Here is a 16,161-nt window from a genome sequence, read left to right as displayed (position 1 = left end):
TAATACTTAAACAGGACACAAACACAACAATAGCAGTCATCTGTTTTTAACAAAATGCTGACAAGCTGTTAAACATAGAAGATGGTTTGGCTGCAAACATTTCCCTAAGGGGTTGATAGAGACCAAAACAGAGCTAAAAGGTGAGTGTTTCCTGCAGTGATTTCATGAGATGTTGTGTTAACACTGCCAAGGGGCCAAACAAAAATCAATCATTCCTGCCTAAAGTGTAGCTTTCAAATCCTTTGAGCACCACCCTGGGACGGTCATATGTGAATCAGTAAATCCGTGCAAGTGCGGTTTGAAGGTGTGTTTGGTGAAAAACTCATGAAATTGATAGATATGCCTATTTATCCGAGATGTACAGGGTCTGACCCATGTTCAGCCCAGGTCGGAGAGGTCATGAATCCAATTTGAAGGTTGGCTCATTTACTGTAGATCAACCACCGCTAGTATCGCTGCGTCCGTCTGAAAGGAATACTGTGTAACCCAAAGTGACTCTGTTTTCAATTCTGGTGAGAGGTTAGAGCCCACCCACCCACCCACCCACCCACCCCTCCCTCCTTCCTTTGGATGGAAGGGCTTAGGCCCCTGGAGCCTGAAGGGCTATTTGCCAGTGTAATTGCCTTTCAGCACCTTTCTATGGAGTGGTCAAGGCAGTCTGGCTGGCGTGTCTTATTAAATGATGTCTGAATTAATGCATGCTCTTACACGCAGTTAGGAGGCGCAGTACAAGGAATTATAGAGAGGCAGCGCTAAACTTGGTTTCTACCGATTACTGTGCGTGTGTGAAGGGAGGCCTGGCTGTAAAAGTGTGTGTGTGTTTATGCGTGCATAATGATGTGCAGGCCTGTGTTCTTACGCGTTAATGTACTTAGGCTATGAGTTTGTGTTTCTCTATTCATGAGTGTGCATACGTGTTTATTGGTGCATGCTTGAGAGTCTGATCACTCTCATAATGGAGCTCTCGGTGTCTCAGGAGACTCTAAAGAGGAGATCAATGAGGATTCAATGTGGAGAATGACCTCCAGTGCACAGCAACAAGCCAGACTGCTGACCAGCGGGAGATAAATACATACAATCAATTCCTCCCCGCTCCTTTACTCCCCTCCTCGCTCTGCTCCCTCACTCAATAAAGACAAGGAATAAATTAACTACCTTAACTGCATGATTTACTCATTCTTCAGAAAATGAGGCAGCTAAGTCAATTCACTCGAGTTTGATTTTGTTATTGTATGCAGACGCTATATTTTGCTCTTCATTCATTCTAGATTTGTCCATGATTTTCAATATATATTGAGCATATACTGTAGGGTCAACCTTCCATGTTTCAGCCCTGGTGTTTTTTTCCTTACTTAATTCAGGAAACAGGCAAAGGAAAGGGGCCATTCTGAGGGTTTCCACTTATAACCAATGTAGCGTAATACTTACACTGTTTTTGTTTCGGCTCATATGGACTTCCTTAAAGATATAAAATGAGACAGGAAATGGGCCATGGAGTAAAGGAAGGCCAAAGTAGGCCACTGAGGACTGAGTGCAATTGGGGTACAACGCAGGAGCACCAATTACTGTGTTCTGTCGGCCCAACATGGCGAACAAAGGCAGCTCACTGGACGCTTCAAAAGAGGTCATTCTGAAGCATTTGCACTGTTTGGACTTCGCAATTTGTTTAATTGCTATTTTAATCAGTTATATCTTCATTTAAGTCATTCATTTTACAATATGTAGCATTAATGTTAGCTGTGTTTAGTGTTGGGGCTTGTGCTAAAACACAATGCAAACTGCTGAGTTTGAAAAAATGGGGCTTTTGTAAAAGAAAGTCTTGAAAAAAGGTTTATATTTGCTTCAAAGTATAAAGGTACTCAATCAAATTGACTCCTGTATTGAAAGTCTAGCCCAGCCCTCTATAACACATACGGTTGGCTTTAAGCAAGATTTTAAACATTCCAGGAAAATAAATAAAAAATCTTCAGTGTAGTTTACCCTACAGTAGGTCAACAGAAACCATACAGGTTTACCCCCATGAATTCCATCACACCATGAAGCAGAAAATGTTCTTTTTGAAATGCATATATTTTTCTCCCTTGGCACTTGAGAAGAAAGCCGGCTGCCTCTCTGCATTTATTGTCTCCAATGTCCTTTTGTACTTACTCTTTGTCTTTTTTATATAACCAGTATTTCTCTCCTTTCTTTTAAATACCCATTATTTATTCCCCCATCTTTGAAATACCTATTCTTTCTTTCTTTCCCATCCCTCACACAAACTCATACACTCGCAATGGCAGGAATCTCAAAATTCCCCTTTCCGTACATCTGTCTTTAACTGTGTTTTCCACTTTATTTTTTCTCCGTTTTCCTTATCTCCCGCCTAATCTGCCCTCCTTTTCTGCGCCCAACCCTTTCCAACATCGCACAAAGCTTTTTCATCTAATGTCTTCAGATGTATATATTATAGGCCTATTGCGTGATTGCATGTGTAGTCATAGTCAAAGTCGCTTGTCTCTGCATCACCCTTTCCTCACGCCCCACACTCCCTAAACACTCTCTCACTCTCTACTGTTTATAGAATTGTTTCATCATGTCTTCTTACATGCATATTATAGAGGCTTGCCCTACGCAAGCGGCATGGCTCCGAAGAAAGATTTGAATAATTTATCACCTCCAGTCTGCCTTGCCACACTTTAGAAAGTTTTCCCAACAAAGTCGCACAATTATTCATGTTATCTGCATCTTCGGGAAAAAACGGCCAAACATGGATAAAACTAAACACATTTCCAATGGCGCATTCCATCTTGTATCTTTCTCCGTATGTTATTCTGCTGCCCCAGTTCTTACTATAATATGTCCTGCTCCTAGAATTTAAAGTGATGATCGACTTAAGTTCTTATGATCCATTGAGACAATCTGATTGCTTATCGTATCGTAAACCAGCCCCTTTACACTTTGGCACAAGTGGAAACTATGAAACTTTAACTATATATATAACTATGAAATGTTTCCTGAACAACCCTGAAGGTATTTTTAAAGGACAATGTAAAATGTATCAGAAAGTGACAAAATCGGTTTTACAACTTGTTAACATCATTTTTGATAAGTACTACAGCGTTATCTAAACAACTTTGAAAGGGAGTATTGCTTAAGTTCTATCGCTGAAAGTCACCCACAATAACCCCACCCACTGTACAGCTCAACCTCCCAATTATGCCCTACAAAACAACAGTTCATATTGAAAAAATAACTCAAACATGACAGTTGGATAGCTTACTATCACTAATTTTAATTAAAACAATATTTTCGTCTGACCTTATTTTAGAGGGTGATTGCAATTTGGAGCATTATATTATTGTTGACAGTTTTGAAAAAGTCAAAAATATAACTCAGACATCTATTTAACTACAAATAAAAACTCAATTATTCTAGCTCATTGCTTACGACAGTCAAATACTTAAAGTGTCTAAAGTGATATCCTCAATCTTAATTAGAGAGTAATCAAACGCTGGCATCCTATTCTAATCTAAATACACAGTTATAAAGAGATGACCTCTATTTGCCACTTGTCAGTTTACGGAAATGTAAAGGTTCACCTTTGAACTCTTAATGGCTGGAATCACAGAGTTCCATTTCCTAAGGAAGTCAAGCATGGCGTTTCTATTGTCTTCACCCCTCTTCACTTAGTTGCACCACCCTCCCCACCCCAACCTCTCCACTCCTCTCCCTTTTTTGCCTTCCTTGGCACCAGATTGCAATCAAGCGACATGGCTAAGCAGCAGTGCAGGAAATGTTGGGAACAAGCTGAAGTGGCGAGAATAACAAGCGTTAATGGCTCAAGTGGAGACCCTCTTTCACCAGATCACTGATTAGTTCAACCCTCGGCACATTTCTGGCTTGTCACACACAGTTGTGTATTTATGTGTGCGTATTGTCCTTAAAATAACTGTTCATGCCACCTGAGATGGTGTCAAAATATAGGTTGGTTTCTTTATTATCTTAAATGAAGTATAAAGCTTTTAATACAAAATGTTAGGTCAGAGTAGTATAGTATGGTATTCCAAAAAAGGAAAATGCAGAGAACTATCCGGAAGTGGTTAATCCTATCATAAGATGTAATACTGTCTCTTACTGGATCTACTTTCCAAAATAAAACAAACCTTTAAAGAAGAACACAATCTTCTACACCAGTATGCTAGCATGACAAGGTAACATGACAACATACTAGTGCTTTCACAGTTTCACACCTTATTCTACACTCCCTCCTTCACTTCCCCCCGTTCTCCCTTCTTTGTCTTTTCCCCTCTGTCTCCTCTCTCCCTGCTTTTCCCCTTCATTCCCAAATGGGTTACGACACAGCCGTCTGAGCAGAATGAACCCTGTTTCAGAGAGTCTTGTGCACCTGTTCCTTGCCTGCAGTGTGTCCTTATCGATTGCATTGCCCCAGCCGGGCCCTCTGCGTGCATTTGGCCCCACACCACTTTTCTTCTGCCAAAAAGCACATGCCAAATTAAGCAGGCCGAGCCAGGACGACAGGGTGGAAGGGGAACCCACAGCCCCATGGGAAGTAAATACAGGAGAGAGCAGAGAGCAGAGCCTGTCATCATGGCTCTACTTGGATTTCATTTTTTAAATTATAAAAATAGTACAAGGTGGCGATTAAAGTGGATACAATCTTAAATGTTCAAATCATGAACCAGGCTGATAAATTATATGGAGCAAAAATCTTAAATAGCCACAGGGTCATTTGCTGGAGGCTACAGCCCTCATTCTAACGCAGTAGGACTGAGCTCAACGCCTATATTCATACCCGTTGTCCTTACAAAATTGACATAAATGCAATATAGCTTTTTGCTTTGAACAAGGGAACTTCCCCTGATTAAGTCAAAAGCATGTAATTGGCAAATTTGCTTCAGGTGTCTCTGACCTCAGCGGAGACATGATTATGCAACTGGTAATCCAACAGAGCTGAGAATGGATGAGTCTGTATGTGGAAGCATTAGCTGTGCAACGTGGTGGTGCCTGGCAGCCATTTTGAGGGAGGCTCTATTAGTTGAGGTTGTTTTCTATCTCCAAGTATCGCTGCTTTGAAGTGCTCCATTCTGTCTTATCAGCGGGCTCGAGCCACTCGCCGCAAGCTCTGTGTGCGTACGAGTGTGTGTATAGCAAGTGAGTGAAAAGTACATTTCTGCTCAAGTGTGTATCTGCATGCATTTGTGTGTGTTGCTTCACGCACAACTCAGTGAAAAGTTAAGTGGACAGGGGAGTGTGTGTACGTCTGTGTGTGTGCACTTCAGCCATAGGGGCAGTGAGTTATCGCAGTATGCAGCCTTATTCAATGTCTGTGCTTCTACCACTGCCTAGAAAGCTTTGTGCCCTTCAGTCAGATTATCATTTTGCTGTTACCCCTCCGGATCCATCCCTTCATACTGTTCAGCATGGTGTGTTTGTGGAGGCAGTAACTGTGAAGGAAACTCTAAGAAACTAATCATCTTGCATATTAAGAAGCCCATATGAGTGTTATAGACACTTCTCAGTTCTCTGAAACGTCTGTCTTAATTTAAATCCCTTTTCTCTTAGCTTCAGCTTCCCCCCCCCCTCTCTCTCACACGCCGTATGCCACTTCTCTGATGTTGTGGGAAACTTGCCAGAGGAAGTTCATTTTCCCTCTCCTCTCTGCCGTCTACCTTTTGTGTTGTGGATTTACGATCCCTCTGTTTACCGAGTGAGAAGTCAACAAGAGCATTCTCGGCACCAACGCAGAGACAGGCAGTCACACCCACACAGAAAAACATCGTCACACAAAAACACACATGCACACATCTGTCTGCATGTCAGATGATCATGTGCCACAGCATCCCAGGCTGACAGACAGCATCTCTATGGCCCCTCCAGTGTGGTGACAGATAGACAACTCCAGGAACAATTGTACTGCCAGCCTGCCATTGTCTCACCTTCCCCTGGGCTTGCTACAGGTCAGGAAGACAAACAGAATAGCACATAGAACAGAATAAAATAGAATATCTCACCAATTGTTCCAGAGCTTTCAATATGCACCAAACAATTTACCTCACCATATGGAGTTGGCCATTCATTATGGAAGAGTAGAAGTTTAAACTGGCTTTTTTTGACTGAGCACTTTTGATAAAGGACTTGATTATGGCAGCAAAAAAGGTAAAACAGAAGGTTGACTCTTGACCTTGTAAATGGCCGAGGACAAATCAATCTCAACACAGTGTTCATTAATCATAACCATTAAAGTCCATTCAATTGTATCACACTCCTTCCTTAGCAGATATAATTATGTTTCTTATAAAATCATCATTACCATTCATTAGGATTATGCCCATAAAGTGTTTTATTTTTCAGGATTACTGTTAAAATGAGTTCTTCCAAAAACATTGTAAATACTTTGTTGAGCACAGTTTAAGAAATGTAACAATATATTGTTTCATTTATTATTTAGTTAATAAAACACTATCTGATCTTACATGTACACACAGTTAAACCTCCAAAACAGAATCCCTTTATTAAAACATTTTAAAAGATGGTTAATATACTTAAAGTCATTTATTCAATGATTGCATTTCCAGCATCAACTCACCTAAATGTCATCTGTGTATAATAATGATTAATCTATTTTGCATAGACCTACATAATATTTTGTTATTAGGTGCAAGCATATTGCTTGCCCAGTGCTTAACATAATAGTTAATGCTGCAAGAGGATTCATCCTTTAGCGCAGGGTAACCTGAACTGAAATGCAGAGGCAATGTATTATCATAACTGAGCTTTTCTACTGTCAAAATGTGTCAGGCATGGGCAGGTCCGCCATTTATAGGAACACATCTTAACTGCATTTGTAACTGTATTTTGGTTCTGTCACATGCTTGTTCTTTTGACATCAGCCCAAACGAAACGCACAACGTTTAGGTTAGCTGACATCTTGAAGTTGTCACGGCGCATTTAGTCAAGGCTTCCTAAGCTTAAACGCGGTGAGATACATCAGTCCCCATGAGTACAACCTCTAGCCTTTTTTCTCTATAAATGTTTCATAAGGCAGTTATGTCATGTTCCGGTAGTTCCCTACAGCATCTTCCACAGCATCTTCAGTCATGCCAGTGATGAATTCATCACATTGCAAGACCTCCCCCCACCCCATCTTAATGCCATGAAAATAACAAGCAAGGAGGACAGAGTAAAGATACGGGCGAGCACACTTGAAAGAGAGTGCTGAGAAATCTAGAAATTAAAATGGGTTGAATAAAAGTGTGGCAAAAAGGCGAAACAAATGTATGTGTGAGTCATCCAATCAGATGGTAAATGTCAAGGAGACAGCGGAGGAAGGAGAAGGGATGGAGCTTCATGGTGTGTGAGGTGGTGGGGCCCGCTGCCTGTGATGCTTGCATGTGTTGCCTCACCTCAAGCTGCCCGCCCCTGTGTCTCCTGCCCTGTACTTACAGTAAATGACAGCAGACATCAACCTCACACACACACACACACACACACACACACACACACACACACACACACACACACACACACACACACACACACACACACACACACACACACACACACACACACACACACACACACACACACACACACACACACCATTACTCTTCTATTGTTGTGGCAGAAGCCCTAATGGAGCTTCCCGTTTGAGTGCAGATAGACACACACACACACACACACACACACACACACACACACCGACTCACTCTCCGCTTCATAAGTGTACACACACGCAGATTGACAGCTAGTCCCTAGGCCACTGCCGCTACGCATGATTGATGGCAATGTTCCGTGGAGAATGCATGAGGCAGGGCGGCAGTGATTCAGGAATGAGGAGCAGCACAGTTTAGGTACGGAAACACTCCATTGAGTTGTGGAGGAAGAGAACAGAACGTGCAGGAGGAGCGGGATGTTTCATGGCTGTCAGTCAATCAGACAGACAGGTAGGTAGGGAGAGGGAGACAGAGAGAGACAGATGGAAACAGAGAGAGGTACTGCGCTTTGATTAAACTGCAAAATCGACTTCGGCTCACAGTAAATAATATAAACACTGACCGCCACTCTTTACTAAAACCCACACGTCTTAATTCTCCACACATTGACACATTCTTTTCATCCCCAAACGAACAAAAAAGCATCACAAAATTACAACGTTTTCCAAAAACACTGCAGTCAACTTATTTTGTGCCCAGCACATCCCCAAATTAGGCAGTCAATATGCAGTAGACTAAGAAAACAACAACATAGCAGTAACAAATACAGCCTGTAGTATCACAGTCCTTTCCTGTGCAAATCACACGGCCTGATTGAGACGACAAATTCTATAACCCTTCAATGTCAGGGACCCGCATGTAGTACATATTATGGCCTTAGGCACACCAACCCCTTAGACAGAGAAACACAAGCGCCTGTGCTTTCCATTTGTGCAGAAAATCATATAATCAAGAATGTTAACATCATGGCAGACTTGAGGAAAGTCACACAAGGCAACTTCACACTTTCGCTACCCCACCTGGCAGCAAATAATAGCTTGAACACCCAGAGGACCCCATCACCCAGAAATCATGTTGCATGATGTTGGTATACTTCACACTTTTCAGAATAAAAATAAATCTTGTTGATATTTTCTGGTCGGCATGGAGATGGTGGGGAAAATCTTTTTAGGAGAGTTCAACCAGGTCCAGTCGTCCCTGTTCTTACAGTGTGTAGAAAATATCTCCATTCTATAAATCCAAAATGTATCTTGTCAAGGTGACATTACATGACACTGTGACAATTCAGCTTTAAGCTGCTTTGTGATCTAGGGCCTCTGTCTGTTTTTCTGTTTGCTTGTTGCCTGTATCCGTACTTCAGGCGATCCACATGTTATGGGTTTATAGGAATATGAAGTCAAAAATAAAGTCTAAAATAAAATGTAGAGTTATTATAATATTCACATGATGTGGAAGCTCTGCAGGTTCGGACATACACAGGATGTATGTTCTCTTCTTTGATAACAAATTCCCCAAAATATTCTTGGAGATAGTTTATCCTAACATAATTTAAGGCAATCTCAGCTGGATAATTAAAGTGTTCACAGTGAGGGACAAAGCTATTCCCTGCTTTGTTAAAGAATGTTTCCAAATAAAAAGTTGGCTATTAAAATGGGCCCCAACTGAATTCAATATTACACATAATGACTTCCAAATGATTGGAGACCGAAAAAAATGATTCAAAGGGAAAGTGACAGAAAGCTGTAAATAATTATTTCCCTCTACTCAACTTTCGATTCCTTCAATATTGATTTGTAGCATGTGCAGTTGAAAGCCACAGGAGGGAAGCCGATGAAGTGAGATACCCTGGTGAAGTATTTTAACAAGAGGACGTTAACACATCACATGCACATGCTCTATTCCTCTCTTCAGGCCCCCTAATCCATCTATTCTTTATTTCTGTCCCCTGAACAGGGTCAGTCTGAATAATTTAGTATTTTTACAATGAAATATTGACAATAAAAGAGTGTGTCATATACATCTAAGTGACCTTTCTGCCTTTGCGTGATGTCATTGTGTTATGAATCATGCATGAAAACGTTAAAAAACCAGTCCCATAGGAAACACTGGTAACCTTGCACACATGTTCAGGACAAACCAATTGTTAGTTTTGCATTCATACAATATGTCATATCCAGTTTGCACACAAATTGTTGTTTGAAAATACATTCTGAACTTGGAAGTAAGAAAAAAGACCCCACAGAAATCTGGCATATTGCGACAATGATGAGGAATGAAACACCAACATAGGGAAGTCATCAGAAACACGAGCTACTCCCTGTCACATCTATTTAGTGCTGTGTAAATGAGTGCCTGCTAAATGTGTTTGTGTCAGTTATTTGTAATACTATTTACGCTTGCAGGGCACTAATTGAGCTGACACAGATAGTTTGCTTGATCACAGTTATTTTAACTCGGTTGTTTTTACTTTAGCATCTAATACATTTTGAAATCATGTCCTCGCACAAGGTGCTCATAAAAACATCCAGACTCCAGTTGTGTTGGGACCTACGAATCTGCAAAACACATATTGGGTCCTGGCTCTTTGTTCAATAGCCAAGGTGATGTCATGTTAGTTTAAACTCTCTCTCTTTCTCTTCAGACTATCGCCCACCTCCCATTATGCCTCCAAACCGAGGCGGAGGGGGTCCAGTTGTAGGCGGAGGTTCCTCCTCTTCATCAACCAGCCGCACCACCACCACTCGTTCTCCTCCCTACTTCACCACCCCCCGGCCTCTCCTCACCACCTCCCCTGGCCAGCGCTGGAGGACCACCACCACCACGGTTCGTCAGCCAATCCCGTTTCCCGCCGGTGGCTCAGCATCCGACACCAACCAGATTCCCGACACCAACCAGAAAGGAGGGCGCTCTCCCCCGGTGCATATCCCCCCAGTGGCCCCTCAGCCTGCTCCCCTGCCTCCACAAGACTTCTGCAGTCCAAGGCTGACAGCCGAGATATCATGGCCCCGGACGCAGCAAGGCCAGAAAGCCAAGCAGCCCTGCCCTGTAGGAACCCTGGGTAAGAGGCTGCAAGGCAGAGAGTAGGATGGATAGCTGAATTAACATGTTAGGATGTTAGTACATGGTTGGCAGGAGTATGTCCTAAAGGTTTGTCCATTGTCTTCTTTGCAAACTCTTCCTATGAGTGTAAACATGTTTCATCGGCAAAGGAGGAAACATTTGTTTATCTTTTTCCTAAGTAAAAGCATAACCACCATTAGAAAATACAAAAGTCAAAGCAGCAGAACAGCATCTTTTATGAACTTAGTCTCAACCTGTAAAAAAGTATATAGATGCTGTAGCTGGTCTATATACTCCACATTCTGCTGGCCTGTTATTCATAGAGTGCATCACACTTTACGAGCTGCATGTGTAATTGCACGTGAAACCTTACCCTGTAAAGTAACAAGCTACTACTTCCAATAAACACATGTAGTCAAGTCAACACAAATGTAAGACCACATTTAAAGACGACGAAATGTGATCAAAGTGTTAACAAAAAACATAACTTATAACAATCATTCAATTGTGTTCATTGAAAGTAATCTGTCGATCTTATATTTGAAATGAAAATGAATAGACAAATGGTGATATGCAATGGACACACCAACAAGAGGTAATATCTGACAGGGAGGAAACACATTTTCTACAGCAATGGTCGATCATTGATCACCCATGTCTGCATTGTATTGGTTTTGGCAGAGACAGAGTACTTGAGAGCATTCAGATGAAATGGGTCTCAAGGTGGAATATGGGGTGTCTTAAAAGTAAGACGTATACATTACAACATATACAATTGAACATGTATTTCAGCAGAAGTTTCTCACAACACACAAACACTTCCGAAGAAGAAGTTCTCCTATTTCAATCTATTAGTCCACATGACAATGGTGATTCTTCAATCCATCCACACTTAGACACTCACACACCCTGCAGATACACACTGCTTTCGTGAACCCAAAGCATCTCGAGAATCTTCGTGTCTCCTGGTGAATGTCAGCTCTGTCTTACCCTGTTTGTTTTTGCTTGTTTTACAGGCGTGGCCACGTACGTGTGCATAGCCCATTTGGGCTACTGGGATCCCAAAGGGCCTGACCTCAGCAACTGCACGTCGCCCTGGGTCAACCACATTATGCAGAAAGTAAGTCAGACCGCGCTGCTGGCCCCAATAGCTCCCACGGAGCCCTCCTAAGGTTATATGTTATGGATATGGTCCTTGAGCAATTTCTCACACATGAAGACACACTGACTACAGGGGAAGGTTGTAGCCATGTTTCCATCTTCAGCTGTTAATCCTGACTTGTTTTTGAGATCTAAGAGCATTCATTTAGCTGTAGGGGTATGGAGATGTCCAATAAGGTCATTCACTCACACTTTCATCATAATAAGCTACCATGCATCGTAATAGGTTCATTTACATAGAAAGCATTCCTTTTGCATGGGAAAACATTACTGTGTTCTTCGAGATGCTTGTAGATGTTCTCAAATGGGCCACAAGTCTATAAGGCAGGGGTGTCCAAACTACGGCCTGGGGGACAAATGCGGCCCACGGGCCATTTTGAATCGGCCCTCAGCTAATTCAAAAAGTATAATGGAATATGACCCACAAATGAAATTTGTGCTCGTCTTATATTGTACTTCCTAAATATATATGTAAAAATATATTGCACAGTAGTATTCATGTTTTAATAAGCCCACTTTTCAAATAAATTCAGTTCATTTAACATTAGAAGCAGCATATAGTTGAGTTTGGCGACTAGGCTCGGGCCTCATCACTCCCCAGATATACATAGCACGATGAGTGATGATTAAATAACTAACCCCCGAGCCTACAGGTGGAAGCTGGGGTGGAAGCTGGGGTGGTGGTGGGGTGGTGGTGGGGCAGGCAAGCAGCAGCTAAGTGGAACTAGCTGCAGCAATAGCAGCAGCAAGCAATGCATAGAGAGAGGCAGGTTAAATAGAGCAGCAATTAAAGAGACTCTGTTTGGTTGGTTGTAGAGTGGCAAGGGGCGTTATGTATGAATGCAGCATAAGTGCTCGAGTTGACTGCCTGAACTAGCTCGCAGGCTTCGCCCCATTAAATTAAAAGGTTTATAAGAAAAAAGCCATGTTTCCCGTATTATGAGCAATCTGAGGCTTCTGTTTTAAGGGATGAACACTTTTTGTAACAAAATGAATGAAACCCTATGGAGAGCTGTGATGTAGGCTGTTTTTTTTCTTAAGGCATTTTCAAGTATCTGATTGATTTTGCTGACTTATAACTGAATTTATGAGTCTATATACCTCACCTCTAGTGAGTGGCCCGGGCCCGCCCTTCGCATATTGTTCTGTACAGTGTGGCCCTCGGTGAAAAAAGTGTGGACACCCCTGCTATAAGGGTTTTCTTTACAGGAAAAAAGAAGGAGAAATGGTCTCTGTGAAATCAGCATTTCAGCAGAAGTGCTAAATATGGGAAACGTCTCTGAATTATTCTTAAATAATGTTTTAACAGTTATCAGTTGCTGGAAACAACACTGACCTTCTCTTGCCCTATTGCACCCCCACCCCTTTTTTCTTCTCATCTTGCGCTTCATCTCTCCTCCTTTCATTTTAACTTTTTTTCTCTGTACCCTTGTCCCCCACACCTTCCTCCTCTTCACACTCTCACTGACTTTGCTCCCAACTTTCCCTTCCCTTCTCACCTCATCTGATTTCACTCCCCACCCCATCACACTGTTTGGCTCACAGCTCCGTTCGGGCGAGACAGCAGCAATCGTGGCCAGAGAGCTGGCAGAGCAGACCAAAGGTCTTCTGCGTCCTGGCGATGTGCCATCCACCGTGCGGGCCATGGCCCAACTGGTGGAGCTGCTGGACGTACAGCTCAGGAACCTCACCCCCGGGGGCAAGGACAGCGCAGCCCGCAGCCTCACCAAGGTACTGCTCCAAGAAACCCTCCGTTTGAAGGTTAATGTATTGTGAAGGGTTGAGTGAGATGAATGATTTTCTTGCAGATATGGAGAAGAATGCAGGGTAAAGGAAAGAATAGCAAGTGAATGAGGGATGAAGGACAGAAAAGGGAACAAAAACCTAGATAAATAGCGTCAGTGGTTAGTGGTATTGTCTTATATCAATCTTCAGGGGTTTGAAATGTACATTTCCAGATAATAATAGCTGCTTTTAGAGATAATTTTATCCTCTTCTAGGGGTCTTAATAACACATTGTGCTCAACATTTAATAGAAGACAACTTATAGTATTTGGCAACTCAGATAGAGAATGAAATTTAATAAACCTCTGTTTTGCCCTGGGAGATATTCTTATTAAAACATACAGTACTTGAGATAAAAACAGGCTTGGGACACACTTTATTTCATAGCTCCTTGTTTAAAGAACTTCAGACCTTTGAGCTATGGCTATGAAGATACTGTCGACTATTGGGCTTGAGTGCTTACTTCTGGATTACATTAATGGAAACTCAATCCTGAGTATGCAAAAGATGACTTTTACATCTCTGGTAGACGAGGAAAGAATTGTGTTCTGTACTTTGTTTCATGTAGGCAATCAATTACAGTGAGATCAATCATTGGGGAATGGCCCGGCTGGCTAATTGACTATCTGACTGGATGGCGGACTGTTTCTTGATCGTCTGCTGAGGTTAACAGTGATAGGCAGGGTTTAGGAGCCAGATTGACAGATGCTGCCACCTCTTATAGAATCACTTATTTGTTTATTTTCTCATCTATGCCTCAGTGGCTCAGTGGATTCACTAAACAGTTCCTCTGCTCCCTCTTATTTTAGTTATTCAGTAACACATGTCGAGTGAATACATACCAGAGCATGTGTAAGTGAAACGATTAATCTGCCTTTGCTGTTGACCAAATGGCCTGTTAAAAGGTTGAACTTGTTGAAAAAAGTCCTCCATAAAAGAGGAAAAGCATTCCTCTTGTTTTCAATAATAGCCCAATTATATATACCTAATTGAGTAATGTGTCAGCTTATTATGCAAATTGTTGTTAAGAAATCGAATATGACCGATCAAGCACGAGCGGCGTAGTAATTAATGCCATCAATTAACTTGACAACAATAGATGAAGAGAATGAGGGGGAAAGGGAGCAGAGGAAAAATAAAATGATAAAAAAGATCTGGAAGAAGAAAAGGGAAAGGAATAGTAGAAAGATGGTTATGGGAGAATGAATGAAAATAGGGGGCGAGAGAGGAGAATTACAATATCAAAATAATTTGTGCAATGTTAATGAAGTCGGTGTCACTGCCTTTTTTATTCACGCAAGTGTGTGTGTGTGTGTGTGGTGTGTGTGTGTGTGTGTGTGTGTGTGTGTGTGTGTGTGTGTGTGTGTGTGTGTGTGTGTGTGTGTGTGTGTGTGTGTTTCTGAGAGGTGTTATATCGCTAACAGCTAAATTGTTTGAATTTGCAGCTTCAGAAGAGAGAAAGGTCCTGCAGGGTTTTCACACAGGTATTTCAGCTTCCTGGAATCGTTGATTACTTTACCACACCATATGACCCACATGTTTTGTTTTCATTCTTTACACCCCGCATGTAATTCGCAATTTCAGCTTGTGTGTGATTACACATTGCAGCGCTCAAACGTAGAATGTTAATTCTATGCTGCAGCAGTTGATTGAATAATTGCATCCCAACCCTTTGAGGAGGTCTGCCATTAAACGACTCGAGACCACAGCGTGCATCACCAGGGTCACTGCTAACAAAAGTTGGGTCCCTCCTCAAAGGGTTTTCATTCTGTTGTTTTCAATTTCACTTTTTATCAGAATCAATGGCACTGATAAGAGGCCATGATCAATATCAATAATAGCTCATCTATTGTGCGGTTTTGTCTGCAGAATTGTAAACAGGGCTGCCTGAAACCAAATGACTCGCTATCCATCTCCATTCACTGAAATGCCCTCTCTGCTGCGGTATCAGAGAGAGAGAATGGAGTGTGATAGATACTCTGTTATATATTGCTTGGTCACAGCCTTCAGTGCCATAAAAAAATAATACCGGCTTTTGTTTGTGGCTCATTGTTCATTTATTTGCGTCCTTGTTGGTCTGCTTGCATTGATGTATGTTCGTGTTGACGCCGCGGGCTAACACCGTGAACGGAAAAGCCAACATCATTTAGGCATGTTTCTGGTCAGCTAAAATCACTATTCAGATCATCAAAAGACCCCACCTTCCTCAACCATGCACTGGAGATAGACTGCAGAGTCTCTCTTTTTCACTCCCTGCATCCTCCGACACACACACACACTGATGGGCTAGCTCTTTTTCTCCTGATGCAGGCTTTTTTCTCCACTCTCCCCTGAAAAGTCTTAACGTCAGCACCAGTCAGCAATGTCACATCATAGAACATGGCTTAGGACTATGCAAACTGACACACACACACACACACACACACACACACACACACACACAAACGCTACAAATATTTATTTATTTTAAACAATGATCTCATCCCGTCATATCAAGACAGTAAGATATTGTGATCCGCCCCTCCTTAAACCAATACATGCTGAATCTCAAGGAGTGGCTGCTTTCGAGTTACAGGTCAAAATCAAAACGTTTCACCATACACCTTTGATACGGCAGGGGGCTGGGAGTGATCGATTATATAATTAGCCTTAGTAATGT

The 16,161-nt window shown here is 42.0% G+C and overlaps 1 protein-coding gene across 1 annotated transcript in view; it reads left to right on the top strand.

The window, feature by feature from the left end:
• The window catches only part of adgrl3.1 (adhesion G protein-coupled receptor L3.1), a 137,616-nt gene that overhangs the window by 78,087 nt on the left and 43,368 nt on the right, over nucleotides 1–16,161 (top strand). The window contains exons 8-11 of the mRNA XM_034081404.2: nucleotides 10,138–10,554; nucleotides 11,573–11,676; nucleotides 13,263–13,448; nucleotides 14,948–14,986. Coding sequence (XP_033937295.1) covers nucleotides 10,138–10,554; nucleotides 11,573–11,676; nucleotides 13,263–13,448; nucleotides 14,948–14,986 — 746 coding nt within the window. The remainder of the gene's footprint in view (nucleotides 1–10,137; nucleotides 10,555–11,572; nucleotides 11,677–13,262; nucleotides 13,449–14,947; nucleotides 14,987–16,161) is intronic.

The sequence above is a fragment of the Pseudochaenichthys georgianus genome, chromosome 1 (assembly GCF_902827115.2).
Source record: "Pseudochaenichthys georgianus chromosome 1, fPseGeo1.2, whole genome shotgun sequence".
In the NCBI taxonomy this organism is placed as follows: domain Eukaryota; kingdom Metazoa; phylum Chordata; class Actinopteri; order Perciformes; family Channichthyidae; genus Pseudochaenichthys; species Pseudochaenichthys georgianus.
This window is presented reverse-complemented; position numbering and strand designations above follow the sequence as displayed.